The following is a 15,467-nucleotide window of genomic DNA, read 5'->3' on the forward strand; positions in this document are numbered from 1 at the left end:
ACTGTGCTGTGTATATATATATATATATATATATATATATATATATATATCATGTATGACTGTGCTGTGTGTATATATCATGTGTGACTGTGCTGTATATATCATGTATGACTGAGCTGTGTGTATATATATATATATATATATATATATCATGTATGACTGTGCTGTATGTATATCATGTATGACTGTGCTGTTTATATATATCATGTATGACTGTGCTCTGTGTGTGTATATATATATATATATATCATGTATGACTGTGCTGTATGTATATATATATCTATATCATGTATGACTGCGCTGTATGTATATATATATCATGTATGACTGCGCTGTATGTATATATATCATGTATGACTGTGCTGTATATATATCATGTGTGACTGCGCTGTGTGTATATATATCATGTGTGACTGCGCTGTGTGTATATATATCATGTGTGACTGCGCTGTATGTATATCATGTATGACTGCGCTGTATATATCTGTGGTGCGCCCCCGCGGTGTTATGGCGGAGGGACGGCCGGTCACTTTCCAGATGGTGAAGTGTGACGCCAGTCCTATGCTGGTTGGCCGAGATATAGCCAGGCCCAGTGATGTTGGGCACACAGGTATGGTGGCACACCTGCTTTTAGTTTGAGGGCAGGTTACACCTTGTTCCCCTGTGGTCAGTGATCTGCTGGGCTGTTGCAAAGTCCCTTGGGTAGTAGTCACGGTGGGCCGCAGTGGAATGATTACCCACCTGGACTATTGCCACTGCCACCCACACAAAGGGGAGATAACCCAAGGAATGTTTGTGTGCTGTGTTGGTGCGGGGGGAAAACCACAGAGTCTCTTTATCATAAATAAGGTCTGCTTTACTTGAATGCGTATGTACGGCAGGTCATACAGCTTTACCTTGAAACAACACTTTATACTTGGTAAGACAATTTAGGATCCAGATCTGTGGTGAGCAGAGGAGAAGTAGTAGTCGTGTGGACTGAGTTGTGTGCTGAGAGTATAGAGTTAGAGGAGCAGAGAGGAGGATGTCGTGAGAGTCCCAACCCAATTAGTACTGTGCTCTGCCGGGATGTGGAGGATGAGGTAAAAATAGAAGAATGCTTAGCTAAAATTATGTTAATTTGTTTTCCCCATTGGCATCGCAACGATGGGGGTATTTTCGCCCCTGCGAGCACCTGGGACGAAGGAATATTTAATTAAAACAATAATTAAAGTTTAACCCCTTAACGACATCGGGCGTATATTCACGCCCTGATGCCGGTAAGGACGTTCAGAGCGGGGCCGCGCGGCGACCCCGCTCTGAACCGCGGCGGTCACGGGTGCCGCTTGTAGCCCGGGGGGGGGGGGGAATAACCCTAACCCCAGGGAGGGGGGGAATAACCCTAACCCCAGGGGGGGGGGGGGGGGGGAATAAACCCTAACCCCAGGGGTGGGGGGGGGGGGGGGGGGGGGGGGGGGGGGGGGGGGGAATAACCCTAACCCCAGGGGGGGGGGGGGGGGGGGGGGGGGGGGGGGAATAACCCTAACCCCAGGGGGGGGGGGGAATAACCCTAACCCCAGGGGGGGGGTGGGGGTGGGGAATAACCCTAACCCCATGGGGGGGGGGGGGGGGGAATAACCCTAACCCCAGGGGGGGGGGGGGGGGTGGGGGAATTAACCCTAACCCGCGGGGGGGGGGGGGGGGGCTGGGTGGGGGACTAACCCTAAAACCCCCACCCCCTCAGGGGGGGGGGGGGGGGGGGGGAATAACCTAACCCCAGGGGGGGGGGGGGGGGAATTAACCCTAACCCCAGGGGGGGGGAGGAATACCCAACCCCAGGGGGGCATAACCTAACCCAGGGGGGGGGGGGGGGGATAACCCTAACCCAGGGGGGGGAATAACCCTAACCCAAGTGGGGGGGGGGGGGGGGGGAAATAACTAACCCCAGGGTGGAATAACCATAACCCCAGGGGGGGGGGGGGGGGGAATAACCCATAACCCCAGGGGGGGGGGCGGGGTGGGAATAACCCTAACCCCAGGGGGGGGGGGGGGGAATAACCCTAACCCCAGGGGTGGGGGGAATAACCCTAAACCCAGGGGGGGGGAATAACCCCTAACCCCAGGGGGGGGGAATAACCCTAACCCCCAGGGGGGGGGAATAACCCTAACCCCAGGGGGGGGGGGGGGGGGGGCGGGGGGGAATAACCCTAACCCCAGGGGGGGGGGGGGGGGGGGAATAACCCTAACCCCAGGGGGGGGGGGGGGGGAATAACCCTAACCCCAGGGGGGGGGGGGGGGGGGAATAACCCTAACCCCAGGGGGGGGGGGGGAAATAACCCTAAACCCCAGGGGGGGGGGGGGGGGGGAATAACCCTACCCCAGGGGGGGGGGGGGGGGGTAATAACCCTAACCCCAGGGGGGGGGGGAATAACCCTAACCCCAGGGGGGGGGGGAATAACCCTAACCCCAGGGGGGGGGGAATAACCCTAACCCCAGGGGGGGGGAATAACCCTAACCCCAAGGGGGGGGGGAATAACCCTAACCCCATGGGGGGGAATAACCCTAACCCCAGGGGGGGGGGGAATAACCCTAACCCCAGGGGGGGGGGGGGGGGGGAATAAAACCTAACCCAAGGGGGGGGGGGAAATAACCCTAACCCCAGGGGGGGGGGGGGGGGAATAACCCTAACCCCAGGGGGAGGGGGGGGGAACCTAACCCCAGGGGGGCTTCTAGTATGAAGTGTTAAAGTAAAAAAAAAGGATTGTTATAAGGAAAAAGCCCCCTCCCCCGAATAAAAGTCTGAATCAACCCCCTTTCCCAGGTTATAAATAAAAGTAAATAAATAAAATAAATAAACAAACATGTTTGCTATCGCCGCGTGCGTAATCGCCCAAACTATTAATTAATCACATTCCTGATCTCGCACGGTAAACGGCGTCAGCGCCAAAAAATCCCAAAGTGCAAAATTGCGCATTTTTGGTCGCATCAAATCCAGAAAAATTGTAATAAAAAGCGATAAAAAAGTCGTATATGCGCAATCAAGCCCTCCCCCTTAACATCATCAGTCAATCATAATGTTAGCTTCCCTTATGTTCCATTGGCATCACAACGATAGGGGAACTAGCAAGAAATATCCCCTGAGGGTGGGAAGTCCAGAACGGCTGCATTGAGAACAGACCTAGCAAAAGCCGTTCTGGCAGCAAAATTAGAATCTATTCTGTAATGCTTCACAAAGGTGGACAAGGATGACCAAGAGGCAGCTTGGAATATGCTCTCCAGGGACACAGAAGAACGTTCCACCCAACTTGAGGCAACCACCCTGGTGGAGTGTGACCTGGTAAATAACTGTGGAGATCTTCCAGCAGGAGTAGCACAACTCGATGGCATCACATATCCATCTTGAAATGGAGGGTTTTGAGGCTTTCTTCCCTTTATTTCTTTCTCCGATCAGGATTAATAGGTTCTCCTCCTTCCTCATAGGACCCATTCTGTTCAGATATATCTTCAGAGTTCTAGGTACATCTAGGAGGGAAAGATCAACATCTTCCTGGGAAGGATCGGTAGGAGAAAATACTGGAAGCACTATAGGCTCACTTATATTTACGAATGAAGCCACTTTTGGAAGAAAACCAGGTAAAAATCTAAGAGTAACTTTATCCTCCAAAAAAACAATGTAAGGAGTGGCAGAGCCAAGAGCCTGAAGCTCCCCCACGCGTTTAGCAGAAGTAACGGCCAAAAGAAGAGTACATTTCAGCGTCAGAAACTTTAGATCCACCTCTTCTAACTGTTCAAATGGAGGAAGACATAAAGACAAAGGAAAGGTCCCAAGAGTCACCATGTTTGGTCACTCGAGGTCTTAAAGGAGAAGTCCAGTGAAAATTTTTATTAAAGTATTGTATTGCACCCCCAAAATTATACAAATCGCCAATATACACTTATTACGGGAAATGCAAATAAAGTGCTTTTTCCCTGCACTTAGTACTGCATCAAGGCTTCACTTCCTGGATAACATGGTGATGTCACGACTCCCAGAGATGTGCGGGCTGTGGCTGCTGGAGAGGATGATGGCAGGGGGACACTGAGGGATACAGGACACTGAAGGGACACTGAGCATTCCCCTGCCATCATCCTCTCCAGCAGCCACAGCCCACAGATCTCTGGGAGTCGTGACATCACCATGTTATCCAGGAAGTGACATCACCATGTTATCCAGGAAGTGAAGCCTTGATGCAGTAGTAAGTGCAGGGAAAAAAGCACTTTATAAGCATTTCCGGTAATATGTGTATATTAGGGATTTGTATAACTTTTAGGGGACAATACAATACTTTAATAAAAATTTTTGCTGGACTTCTCCTTTAATCTTGTAATTGCTTTTACTAAATTTTTTACTTCCAAAATTTGAAAGTCTGCAGTTTAAGTGGGCCGATAAGGCTGCTATTTGGACCTTAATAGATCCTGGCATTAGACCCTTGTCAAAGCCCTCTTGAAGAAATTCTAAAAGTTGAGTAGATGGTTTGATTGGACTCACTGTTTAGATGAGCACCAAGCCTGAAAAATTCTCCAAATACAGGCTTAAGACATATTAGTGGAGTGACTTCGTGCATGAGATAAAGTACGCAGGACGCTTTTATAAAATTCTTCAGGACCTAATAGGGTCCTCTCAGCCTCCAGGCCGTGAGATTGAGGCTGGCTAGGTCCTGGCACAGGTGATGTCCTTGCGATATCAGATCTGGCTGTAGCGGGAGTCTCCAGAACTCTCCCGAACTCATGTTCATGAGTTGGGTGAACCACAATCTTTTTGGCCAAAATGGCGTGACTAGGATTAATGACGCTTGATCCATCCTAATCTTGATCAGAACTCTGGGAATCATTGAGATGGGCGGAAATATGTATGCCAGTTGGAAATCACATCTACCACCGTCGGATTGTCTGCTGAATACAGGGAACAAAACTACCTCAGTTTGGCATACCCTCTATCTGAGGGTATCCCCATCTCTGGGTTAACTGAATAAACACTTTCCTTGAAAGCAACCATTCCCCTGGAACCGTCAGTCCTCGGCTCAGACGATCTGCCAGCGTGTTGTGGATGCCCCTGATATGCAGACAGCCTGGCTATCCTGGGTTCCGCCCATCTGAAGATGTACTCTACTTCCCTGAGAAGTAGAGGAGATCTGGTACCTTCCTACTTGTTGATGTACGCAACACAAGCAGTGTTGTCTGTCCTGATTCTCACGGCTTTGTTCAACACAATCGGAGCAAAGTGAAGGAGCGCTAGGTAAATTGCCTTGAGTTCTCTGGCATTTGAAGGAAGGGATACTTCTATGCTGTTCCATGTCCCTGAAATCCCTCTCTTCCAGATGCGCTCCCCAACCTGATCCTGACGCATCTGTGGTGATGGTTATCCATTGAGGTTGTTATTGAAGCGCCGTGCTTCACCTGTCTCCCCCAGGTTAGGGATTGACGAGTCTGTGTGGATAGTACATGGAAGTGTTTCCAAATCTTCAAAGCTCTGATTCCATCTTGTCAGGACTTCTCTTTGGAGGTACCGCATGTGCCATAGTGCCCACGGAACTGCATCTGCAGCTGACGATAAGAGCCCCAGAAATTTCATCAAAGTCCGAAGAGAAACTGGGCGCCCCTCTGTATACGCAAAATCCTGGGTGCTGACAGGAGCAGCTTCATCTGTGAAGAATCTAGGCCGAAGCCCAAAAAAGTCTTCATTCTGGATGGAATCAGATCCGACTTTTCTTGGTTGATCAGCCACCCTAACTGCTGAAGAATGTCCAAAACATAATTCAGCTGAGAGTTCAGAAGAGTTGCAGCACACCGGGGTGCGTGGAAGAGAGTGAGGGGAAATGAGGAGAGAATGATGGTGGTTGTAGTCTCCCCTGTGTGTAGCGTTGCGCTCCTGAATGAGGGGATGCTGTACCTGCAGGATGGCTGGAACTTGTCACGGTCACAGGTGGGCACGAGGGCTTCTGCAGGTACAGGGGGACTCTCTGGCGCTTACCGGGTATCTCTCTCTCTTCTGTGGCTGCTGCAGCGGTTTCTGTAGGGGGGCTGCACCCGTGTGTAAGGTGGTCGGTGGTGTGGACTTGTAGTTCCCCCGGGGCCAACCCCAAAATACTGCTGTCCGGTAATATGGCCCTTGGTGGTGTGGTGCAGGTGGACCAGACAATAGGTAGACAAGGAGGGAGGCAGTGTAACAACAACTCCTTTACTGTTAGTCTTGCAGATGTTATACAGTCCTTTGGCATACAGCGGTGAATACTGGCGGCTTTGACTGAGCTACTGTGCTTGTGAGAGCCTGGTGGTGTGTGGGACGCTCATGGGCACTATGATCCTGTGGATCTTTTCCCCAATGGCGCTTGAGTCTGTCGTTCCCTCCCAGTCTGATAGGGAGCTTCCTGCTTTAGATACTGGGCCGGGCCTTGGGCCACAACTTTTGGGTCCCAGAGGTATCCAGGGGTCCTAGTCAATCTTACCCCCCGAATTTAGGAAGATGGGTACAGAGGCCTCAGTTATCTCTGCTACCCAGTATGCTCAAGTCCTTTGGCTTAGGGGTTCTGCCCTTAGGATTCCCACTGACTGTAGAGAAATACCTTGTATCTCTGTAAATACTCCTGAAGAACTCTCCTTCTGTTCAGTTTCTCCTCCTTTATCTCCTTCCCCTTCTTTAGTAACAAGCAGGCTTAACTGGCCTGCTGGCAGAACAACCACTGGCTGCACTGAACTGAACTGAACGCACACTGAACTGAACTGCACACTACTTCCTGTCACAGCTAGGTTTTGTGAGGAGACTGCTCCTCCCTCTTTCTAGCAACTTCCTATGGGATTAATACACTATCTCTACACTACCTAGAGCAGTTCCCACTAAGGACAGTAGGTGTCGCTGTTGTGTGGTCTGCAGTGTAAAGCATGTAACCCATCTCTGCCTGCCAGTTACAGGGTACAGAGAAATGCACATAACAGTGAAACATAAGACATGTTACCTGAAAGAATAGACAGTAAACTGCTTGTGGACAGGTGCCATCCTCAGCCCAGCCGCAGGGGTTGTGCTCTGGGACACTACAGAGTCTGAGTCTGGGCCATAATCAACCAATCGACTAGATAGGGAATGATCTTCCCTGTAATCTGAAGAGGACAATCCTGACCGACACAAAGGGGACTGACGTTAGGCCAAAGGGAAGAACCTTGAATTGAAGGTGTCTTACCTTCCCCTGGAGCTGGACGCGATCCTCAGGAATTTCCTGTGCGTTGGCAGAATCGGGATGTGCAGATATGCGTCCTGGAGGTCTATAGACACCATAAAGTCTCCCTCCTGAAGCATGTTCTTTACGGATCTTATATTTTCCATACAGAACTTCTTTTTTGTCAAAAATTTGTATAAGTACTGCAGATCTATAATCTCCACTTTTCTGACGGCTTGGGCACAAGAAAAATCTGAGTATACTCCTAGACCGACGTCTTACACAGGAATGTCTTCTAGTGCTTCGATGTCCAAAAGGTGAAGGATTTCTTTTTCTAGAATCGGGTGCTTTACCGGACCTATGTAGCGGGAAACCAGAAACCTTGGGGTAGGAAAAGTTGATAAAGGATGCGCATAACCCTCCCGGATAATGTTGACAATCCCAACATCTTTTATTAGTTTTTCCCATGACGGAAGAAACATACTTAGATGCCCCCCCACAGGCACACTTCTGGCGTCAGAAGTCGGGTTTTTTGGCGAGTCCTTGTTCTGTTGCTTACCCGATGCTCTTTTATTGTAGAATCTTCCCCTTCCTTTATACTGGTAGCAACTCTTTCCTCTCTGAGGTGATCTACGTACCTCTTCGAAAGGAGCCACAAGGTTTTCTGTAAGAACTGCTAGCAGAGGAAAGGGGTGAGGACTTTCTTTTCTTGTCAAGACATTTCTTCCATAATTTTGTCTATCTCCGACCCGAACAGTCTCCCTGGTTGATATTCTAGATTACATCATTGGAACTTCGAGTTGGAATCCCCAACCCAAGGTTTCAACCAGAGGGCCCGGCGGCCAGCAGTAGACAAGGCCATCGTCTTGGCTGCTAATCGAGTCTCCTGTGATGCCGCATCACAAAGAAAGTCAATTGCCATATTGACTTTCTTGAATGATCCAAACATGTAGAAAAAGAAAGCTGAGGGCACTCACCCGTCTGGTGCAACGACTTCTTTTATTCATAACATTTGTGGATAAAAGTCCGTACAAACATTAGGACACGCGGGCAGACGCCATACACCTTTACAGCGCCGACATGATGGCCATTTCGCGCGCATGCGCGCGAAATGGCCATCATGTCGGCGCTGTAAAGGTGTATGGCGTCTGCCCGCGTGTCCTAATGTTTGTACGGACTTTTATCCACAAATGTTATGAATAAAAGAAGTCGTTGCACCAGACGGGTGAGTGCCCTCAGCTTTCTTTTTCTACATGTTTGGATTATTCATCTGCTTATGATTGAGGAGCACCCCACACACGACTAAGCATAGTCCATAGTATCTGACACACTTCCATTGGACAAGCCACCAGCTGAGAGTAGTGCCGGTGATTTCTACACATGAAGACTTTCTTGAATGAACAAAGGACCTTGTCCCGGTTCACTCCAGACTCAAGATCCTCCTGCACTTTAGCAAACCATCTCCTTAAACTTCTGGATACCCCAAAAGAAGAAATAGCAACTGCCCCTTGGGCGGCTATAGAGGAAGGCTACCTCAATCCTTCTATCATAGGATCTTTCAGATTGGAACAGTCTTCAGCAGGTTACACAGTATTCTTTGATAGTTTGGCTATAGCAGTGTCCACTTTAGGAGGATCAGCCCAATCCTTGGATTGCCCCTCCTTGAGGACATACAAGGTCTTGAATTTTTTACTTAGCACCGGAGCTTTCTCCGGTCTCTTCTACTCAGTATGAAGCATAGACATGGACGTCTCCCCGACAGAAAAAGCCCTAGGTTTTAGTAGGCACCCGCCCGCCTAGGTAGGGGTGCCCTGGGACTACTGTTGGCACTCTCCACATGGGCAGTTTAATGCTACCAGCCCAGTGGGCCGCTAGGAAGGGGTTAATAATTCAGTAGAAAAGGGGGTCCCTCCCTCCTCACTGCCTTTTTCCCTCCCCATCAGGCAGCAGTAGCCAATTACATAGGTGTCCGGGTCCCGTGGCCAATGGGAGAGCAGGGCGGTATTTGGCAGAAGATATTACCTGGTGTTCCCGCCTTTTTCCCTCAGTTCACTTCCTCTGCATAGCGAGTTGCCCGCCCCCCCTCCCCTTTAAAAAAAAAAAAAAAAAAAAAAAAAAAGGAGATTATTTTATTGCTCTTACTGATGATTCGTTATTTTGTTTGTTTAAGTCACAGCTGGCTGGAAAGATTATGCCTGGGCAGTGTTGTCAGACGTGTACGGCGGGAGTCCGCCGGTGGCACACCGTTTTAACCCAGATGAAGAGTTTGGCACCGCAGTGCCCGTTGGTTTTAGTGAAAGTTATAAATAAAAGCTGTGGCCGACCATCACCCAGCAAAGTTATTCCTGTGTCTGTTGTCATTCCTAGCGGCGGGTTAAGCGGGGGGACAAGATTGGTGTGGAGCCTATTAGTAGTCTTTTGGGTGGGAGACACCTTTCTCCAATTCCTCAGGGTGAATCTCTGCCTGGACAGCTTTTCACAGTTTATAGATGCTATCCATAGGGAAATATCCCTTAAAGATCTCATTCTCATCTTCAGAAGGTGAAGAGGAGGATCCAATCTCATCAATAACCTTATATTCTGACCCCTAGGGTAGAAATATAAAAATACAAATAAACCTAGTAAAAAGGACATATCCTAGATATGAATCTAAGAAACAATACTCACACAATGAGAAACAGGAGGAGAAATACTCCGCTTTGATTTCTTCTTGTGGCATGCATGACACATACTGCAATACACATTTAATCAAGATTAACACCTTTATTAATAAAAAAAAAGGAACCTGAAAGTTGCTAGATGAAGCTGTGTACGATATTCATATCCATCTGGGAGAGGGGTTTCACACTCGGACACGTAAAATGCTTGCATTTGGTAGCTCTTGTCCCCTGAAGGTTTCCATGGCAGACATCTAATAAATAAATGACCACATTAATATACCCTGTATTTAAATATACATACACGAAATTACAGGCCTAGCCTGAAACAAAGTATGGAATGAACCACCTATTCCCCTACCAGTGTCGGGGGACCCGTCCTAGTAGGTGAAACAAGCCACAGACCTTGTTACCTGGGATGATCTGAATGCTGAGAGTTCCCTGCTGACAACCGCGCTGTGAGATAGAGTTCAAAGGCTTCTAGCAACTTTGCTCTATCAGTTCCTAGCCTTCTGCTTTGTGGATTTAGTCCTGCACTGTGACTCTCCTAGTCCACAGCGTGGGTTGAGCGACATCTTTTGGCGAAACTTTAACACTACTTCACCACTTAAAATAAGTACAGGCTTTTGTGAAGGGTGTAACTTACAAACACCCATGGTGGAACACCACATATCCTGTATGACTGCGTTGTATCTATCATGTATGACTATGCTGTGTGTATATATATCCTGTATGACTGCGCTGTATATATCACGGATGACTGAGCTGTGTGTGTGTGTATATATAATGTATGACTGCGCTGTATATATGTATGGCGGTGCGCTGTGGGCGCCTGGGGTATGGCGGTGCGCTGTGGGTGCCTGGGGTATGGTGGCGCGCTGTGGGTGCCTGGGGTATGGCGGCGCGCTGTGGGTGCCTGGGGTATGGCGGCACACTGTGGGTGCCTGGGGTATGGCGGCGCGCTGTAGTGCTTTTGCTGAGAGAGAAAATGCACAAAACACAAATGGGTCCAAAATGTTCTCACTTGGGCAAGTGCTACCGCGGCATTTAAAGCCACAGAAGGTAACTGGATACATGAATCTGAACCTAGCAGATGTATGAGAGGGATCAGATACAAAACCTCACCTGAACAGAAAAATTATCGTAATCCCATCAATCCCGACCTATTTCCCCAACCAATGTGGAGCTGTTCATCAGGGGATGCACCATGAAACCAGCAAAACCATCAGGTACAGGATTGATAGGGTAGACCCTGAATAATGTCAGTATGAGCCGCCTTCTGTGCCCACATTGCAGATGGCCTGGTGGTTCCTGCTACAATCGGTATCAATGGATGATCCCAGAATCTGATATGGTCTGATCTGATATTGATTGAGTCTGATATGGGTGATATGATCTGATATCTATGGGGTCTGATATGGGTGCCTGCTGTATAGCCTTGTGTCATCGTAAATTGGTGCCCTCCATGATGTCTTGTAAGGAGCCCGGCTGACGTTTCCCTGTATTCTCCCACATATCCAGCTAAGGTCCAGCAGGAGATTGATGAGGTCACTGGGTCGCAGCGTCCTGCTGGGATTATGGACCGGCCACAGATGCCATACACCAATGCCGTCCTCCATGAGGCACAGAGGGTCATGGACCTGGCACCGATGGCCACCTATCATGCGGTCACCAAGAAAACTACATTTAAAGGATACACCCTCCCTAAGGTAGGGAACCTACTGGGCACTGACCGGGTTCAAAGGTCATGTTCGGGAGTTCTGTTGGATTCCTTCCCTTGTCCATCATTGGGCAGAAGACTGATGGGCGCGAGGGGCGACTCTTGTGATGGCCATGGTGTTAGACGTCTGCACTTTTAATATAATCCTGTAGCAAAATGTCCCATGTAGTGGAGGTCATGGAATATCCCTACCTAGTGCTGCTCCTAATTCAGGAATAGACCCCCCCCCCCTTCATCTGGGAGAGGGGTTTCACACTCGGCACACGTAAAATGCTTGCGCTTGGTAGCTCTTTTCCCTGAAGGACTTGTTTCCATGGCAGACATCTAATAAATAAATGACCTCATTAATATACCCTGTATTTAAATATACATACACGAAGTTACAGGCCTAGCCTGAAACAAAGTATTGAGCGTGTCATAACAAAAAAACGCCACTAGATGGCAGCCAACTCCCATCTGGAGAAGCAGATTCCACACTAAGGCCCCGTTCCCACTGAGCAAAAGTAGCGGAATTGTCCGCCATGGAATGCCGTTAGCCTCCTGCTCATAATGGGAGTCTATGGGAGGCGCGCGCTCTTGCTTTGTCCGCGCTGAAGAATGAACATGTTCAGTCTTCAGCGCGTACAGAGCAGGAGCGCGCGCCTCCCATAGACGCCCATTATGAGCGGGAGGCTAACGGCATTCCACGGCGGACAATTCCGCCGCAGAATTCCGCTACTTTTGCTCAGTGGGAACAGGGCCTAAGTAGAAAGAATAACAGAAGCAGCAGTAACCCAATCAAGTTGAAGGCAAGACTCAGGAAGTCAGACCTGGTCTTGCCTGATCCTGATGGCCTTATGAAGGAAGGAGGACACTGCCGACACCGCTCAGCATCCGGCCACAGCAGCAACCCTACACAGGAACAAGACTAGTCCCGTTCCTGTATACAGCGAACCTGAAATCAAGAGATACCTGTGAAACAATAATAAAACAAGACAAAGCAGGAGGGGGCAAGGTCCCCTGGGGCTATAGAGACGAAGAAAAAAAGACTGATTATGTTAAGGGGGAGGGCTTACTTATACTTCCTGTAGGAGGGGTTTATTAAACTTTAATTGTTTTCATTAAATATTCCTTCGTCCCAGGGGCTCACAGGGGCGAAAATACCCCTATCGTTGTGATGCCAATGGGACGTAAGGGAAAGAGAGAACACTTGTGCCCGTGCATCGACTCTTGTCGGAATGAACCACCTATTCCCCTACCAGTGTCGGGGCACCCGTCCTAGTAGGTGACACAAGCAACAGACCTTGTTACCTGGGATGATCTGAATGCTGAGGGTTCCCTGCTGACAACCGCGCTGTGAGATAGAGTTCATAGGCTTCTAGCAACTTTGCTCTATCTGGATCAGTTCCTAGCCTTCTGCTTTGTGGATACTGTCCTGCACTGTGACTCTCCTAGTCCACGGCGTGGGTTGAGATGATCTGACGTGTTCTCCCTAAGGAAGGACTGCATAGTATCGGGTGGCGTTATTTGAGGAGAAATGGTTAGCTGCATCTTGTCTCTACAGAGTCCTAGTGACAAAGAACACTCTGGACTGGTTCTGCTGTTCCTGACAGGGGACCTGGCAAAGGGACAGGGCCCAACTAGGCTGCTTCAGAGAGCGTTGTGGCCTGTGTCCTTCTACAGGGAACAGTGACAAAAGAGCACTACACTTCCTCTACTCATGTGACTTCCTATCTACAGCCCCTGTAAGGTGCGCTGTGAATGGGTGCATACAGAAGAAGTAAAGAGAGAAGTGATAGGATAGAAGAAAACACGCTCATTGGTCTACAGATGATGTGACATACCAATAAACAATAACCCTTACAGTTCTACAGCTGTGCATCAACTAAGCATATACCCTTACAACAGCGACATCTTGTGGCAAAACTTTAACACTACTTTACCACTTAACACATACAGTCATACAGGATATATATACACAGCATAGTCATACATGATATATACAGTGCAGTCATACAGGATATGTGGTGTCCCACCATGGGTGTTTGTAAGTTAACCCTTCACAAAAGCTATATTGCAACCAAAACCAGGAGTGGATTAACCCCTAGACGACCCAGGGCGTATAGTTACGCCATGGAAGTCTGTCCCCAGACGACCTAGGGCGTAACTGTACGCCCTGGGTGTTTCTCCCGCTATGAAGCGTGCTCCGGAGCGGAGCGCGCTTCACAGCAGGTGGGGGCCGGCTGCAATCAGCAGCCGGGACCTCACCGGCAATGACACGCTGCAGCGATCGCGCTGCCGCGTGTCATTAACTCCTTAAACGCCGCGATTGCGGCGCGACCGCGGCGTTTAAGTGTAAGTGACAGGGGGAGTCCCCTGTCACTTACCGATCGGGACCCCCGCAGTGTGACTGCGGGGGTCCCGATCGGTAAAACGGACTGCCGGAGGTCCCTTACCTGCCTCCGTGCGGTCCGATCGGCGATCTGCTACTCTAAGCCTGCACAGGCAAGCTCAATGAGCAGATCGCCGATAACACTGATCAATGCTATGCCTATGGCATAGCATTCATCAGTGTAGAAATCAAACTAATGTATGTACAAGTCCCCCAAAGGGACTTCAAATGTGTAAAAAAAAAAAAAGTTATAAACACTAACACACAACCCCAAAACCCCTCCCCCAATAAAAGTTGAAATCACCCCCCTTTCCCATTATATAAATAAAACATATAAAAATAAATAAACAAATAAACATATAATATACCGTAGCGTGCGTAATTGTCCGATCTATGAAAATATAACAAGCGCCATTGCGAACGGTAAACGGCGTACACGAAAAGAGGGAAAAAAGTGCGCGGATTACCGATTTTATGTTACATTATATATAAAAAAAAAATAATAAAAAGTGATCAAAACGTCCGATCTTCACAAATATGGTATTAATAAAAACTAGAGATCATGGCGGAAAAAATGACACCCCATACAGCCCCGTAGGTGAAAAAATAAAACCGTTATAAGTGTCACAATAGGCCCATTTTATTTATAATTAATTGCCAAAAAAAAGGATTTCATTTAAAAAAAATATATAACATTAGAGAATCTGTGTAACCTGCATATGGTTGTGTTCAGACTGACCTATAGAGTAATAGTATCATGTCGCTGTTACCATATAGTGCATTACGTAGACACAGGAACCCCCCAAACGTTACCATATTGCATTCTTTTTTACGATTTCACCTATTTATATCTTCATAAATAATATATTTGGGATTCCGTCATACATGTTATGGTAAAATGAATGACGCCATTACATAGTACAACTATTCCTGTAACAAATAAGCCCTTACATGGCCTGTAGATAAAAAACTGAAAGTGCTAGAGCTCTTAGAAGGGGAGGAGGGAAAAAACGGAAACACTAAGATCAAAATTTGCGCGGTCCACTGGGTCATTTTGGGCCTGGTCCTCAAAGGGTTAAAAACACAGAAAGGATCTGGTCACACAATGGTGAAATTGAGTGGATGGCCGCCATATAACGGTAAATAACTTCCATTATTTCCATATAACAGCCGTTGTTTTAAAATAACAGCACATATTTGCCATTATATGGCGGCCATTTACCCAATTACAACATTATGTGAACAGATCCTTTCTGTGTTTTTAATCCACTCCTGGTTTTGGTTGCAATATGAGGACCACAATACTGACTGAAATATACGTAGTGTGAACCCAGCCTAAGATGTGTTTAGACTCCCAGTGTCCATATAGGAGTATACGGAGAGTGGTGAATCTACTGCCACACTACAACCAGTATATAGCAGCAAGAGGATCAGGTACTGGGCATCTACACCCCACCATTAGATTGGCAGACAGAGGCATGCCCCATTAGACTGGAGAGAGATGAATACTTCCTTCCCTCTATATTTTATCTTTATAGGGGACAACAGTA

General features: G+C 48.2%; 1 protein-coding gene across 5 annotated transcripts in view; it reads left to right on the forward strand.

Annotated features, from left to right (window-relative positions):
- The window catches only part of LOC138784256 (cytochrome P450 2C21-like), an 88,485-nt gene that overhangs the window by 69,116 nt on the left and 3,902 nt on the right, over nt 1–15,467 (forward strand). For all 5 annotated transcript variants that reach the window (XM_069959772.1, XM_069959774.1, XM_069959771.1 and 2 more), the window contains exons 8-9: nt 11,348–11,535; nt 15,456–15,467. The exon at nt 15,456–15,467 is cut by the window's right edge and continues 130 nt beyond it. In XM_069959772.1, the coding sequence (XP_069815873.1) occupies nt 11,348–11,535; nt 15,456–15,467 (200 nt within the window). The remainder of the gene's footprint in view (nt 1–11,347; nt 11,536–15,455) is intronic.

Source organism: Dendropsophus ebraccatus, chromosome 2, assembly GCF_027789765.1.
Source record: "Dendropsophus ebraccatus isolate aDenEbr1 chromosome 2, aDenEbr1.pat, whole genome shotgun sequence".
Taxonomy (NCBI): Eukaryota; Metazoa; Chordata; class Amphibia; order Anura; family Hylidae; genus Dendropsophus; species Dendropsophus ebraccatus.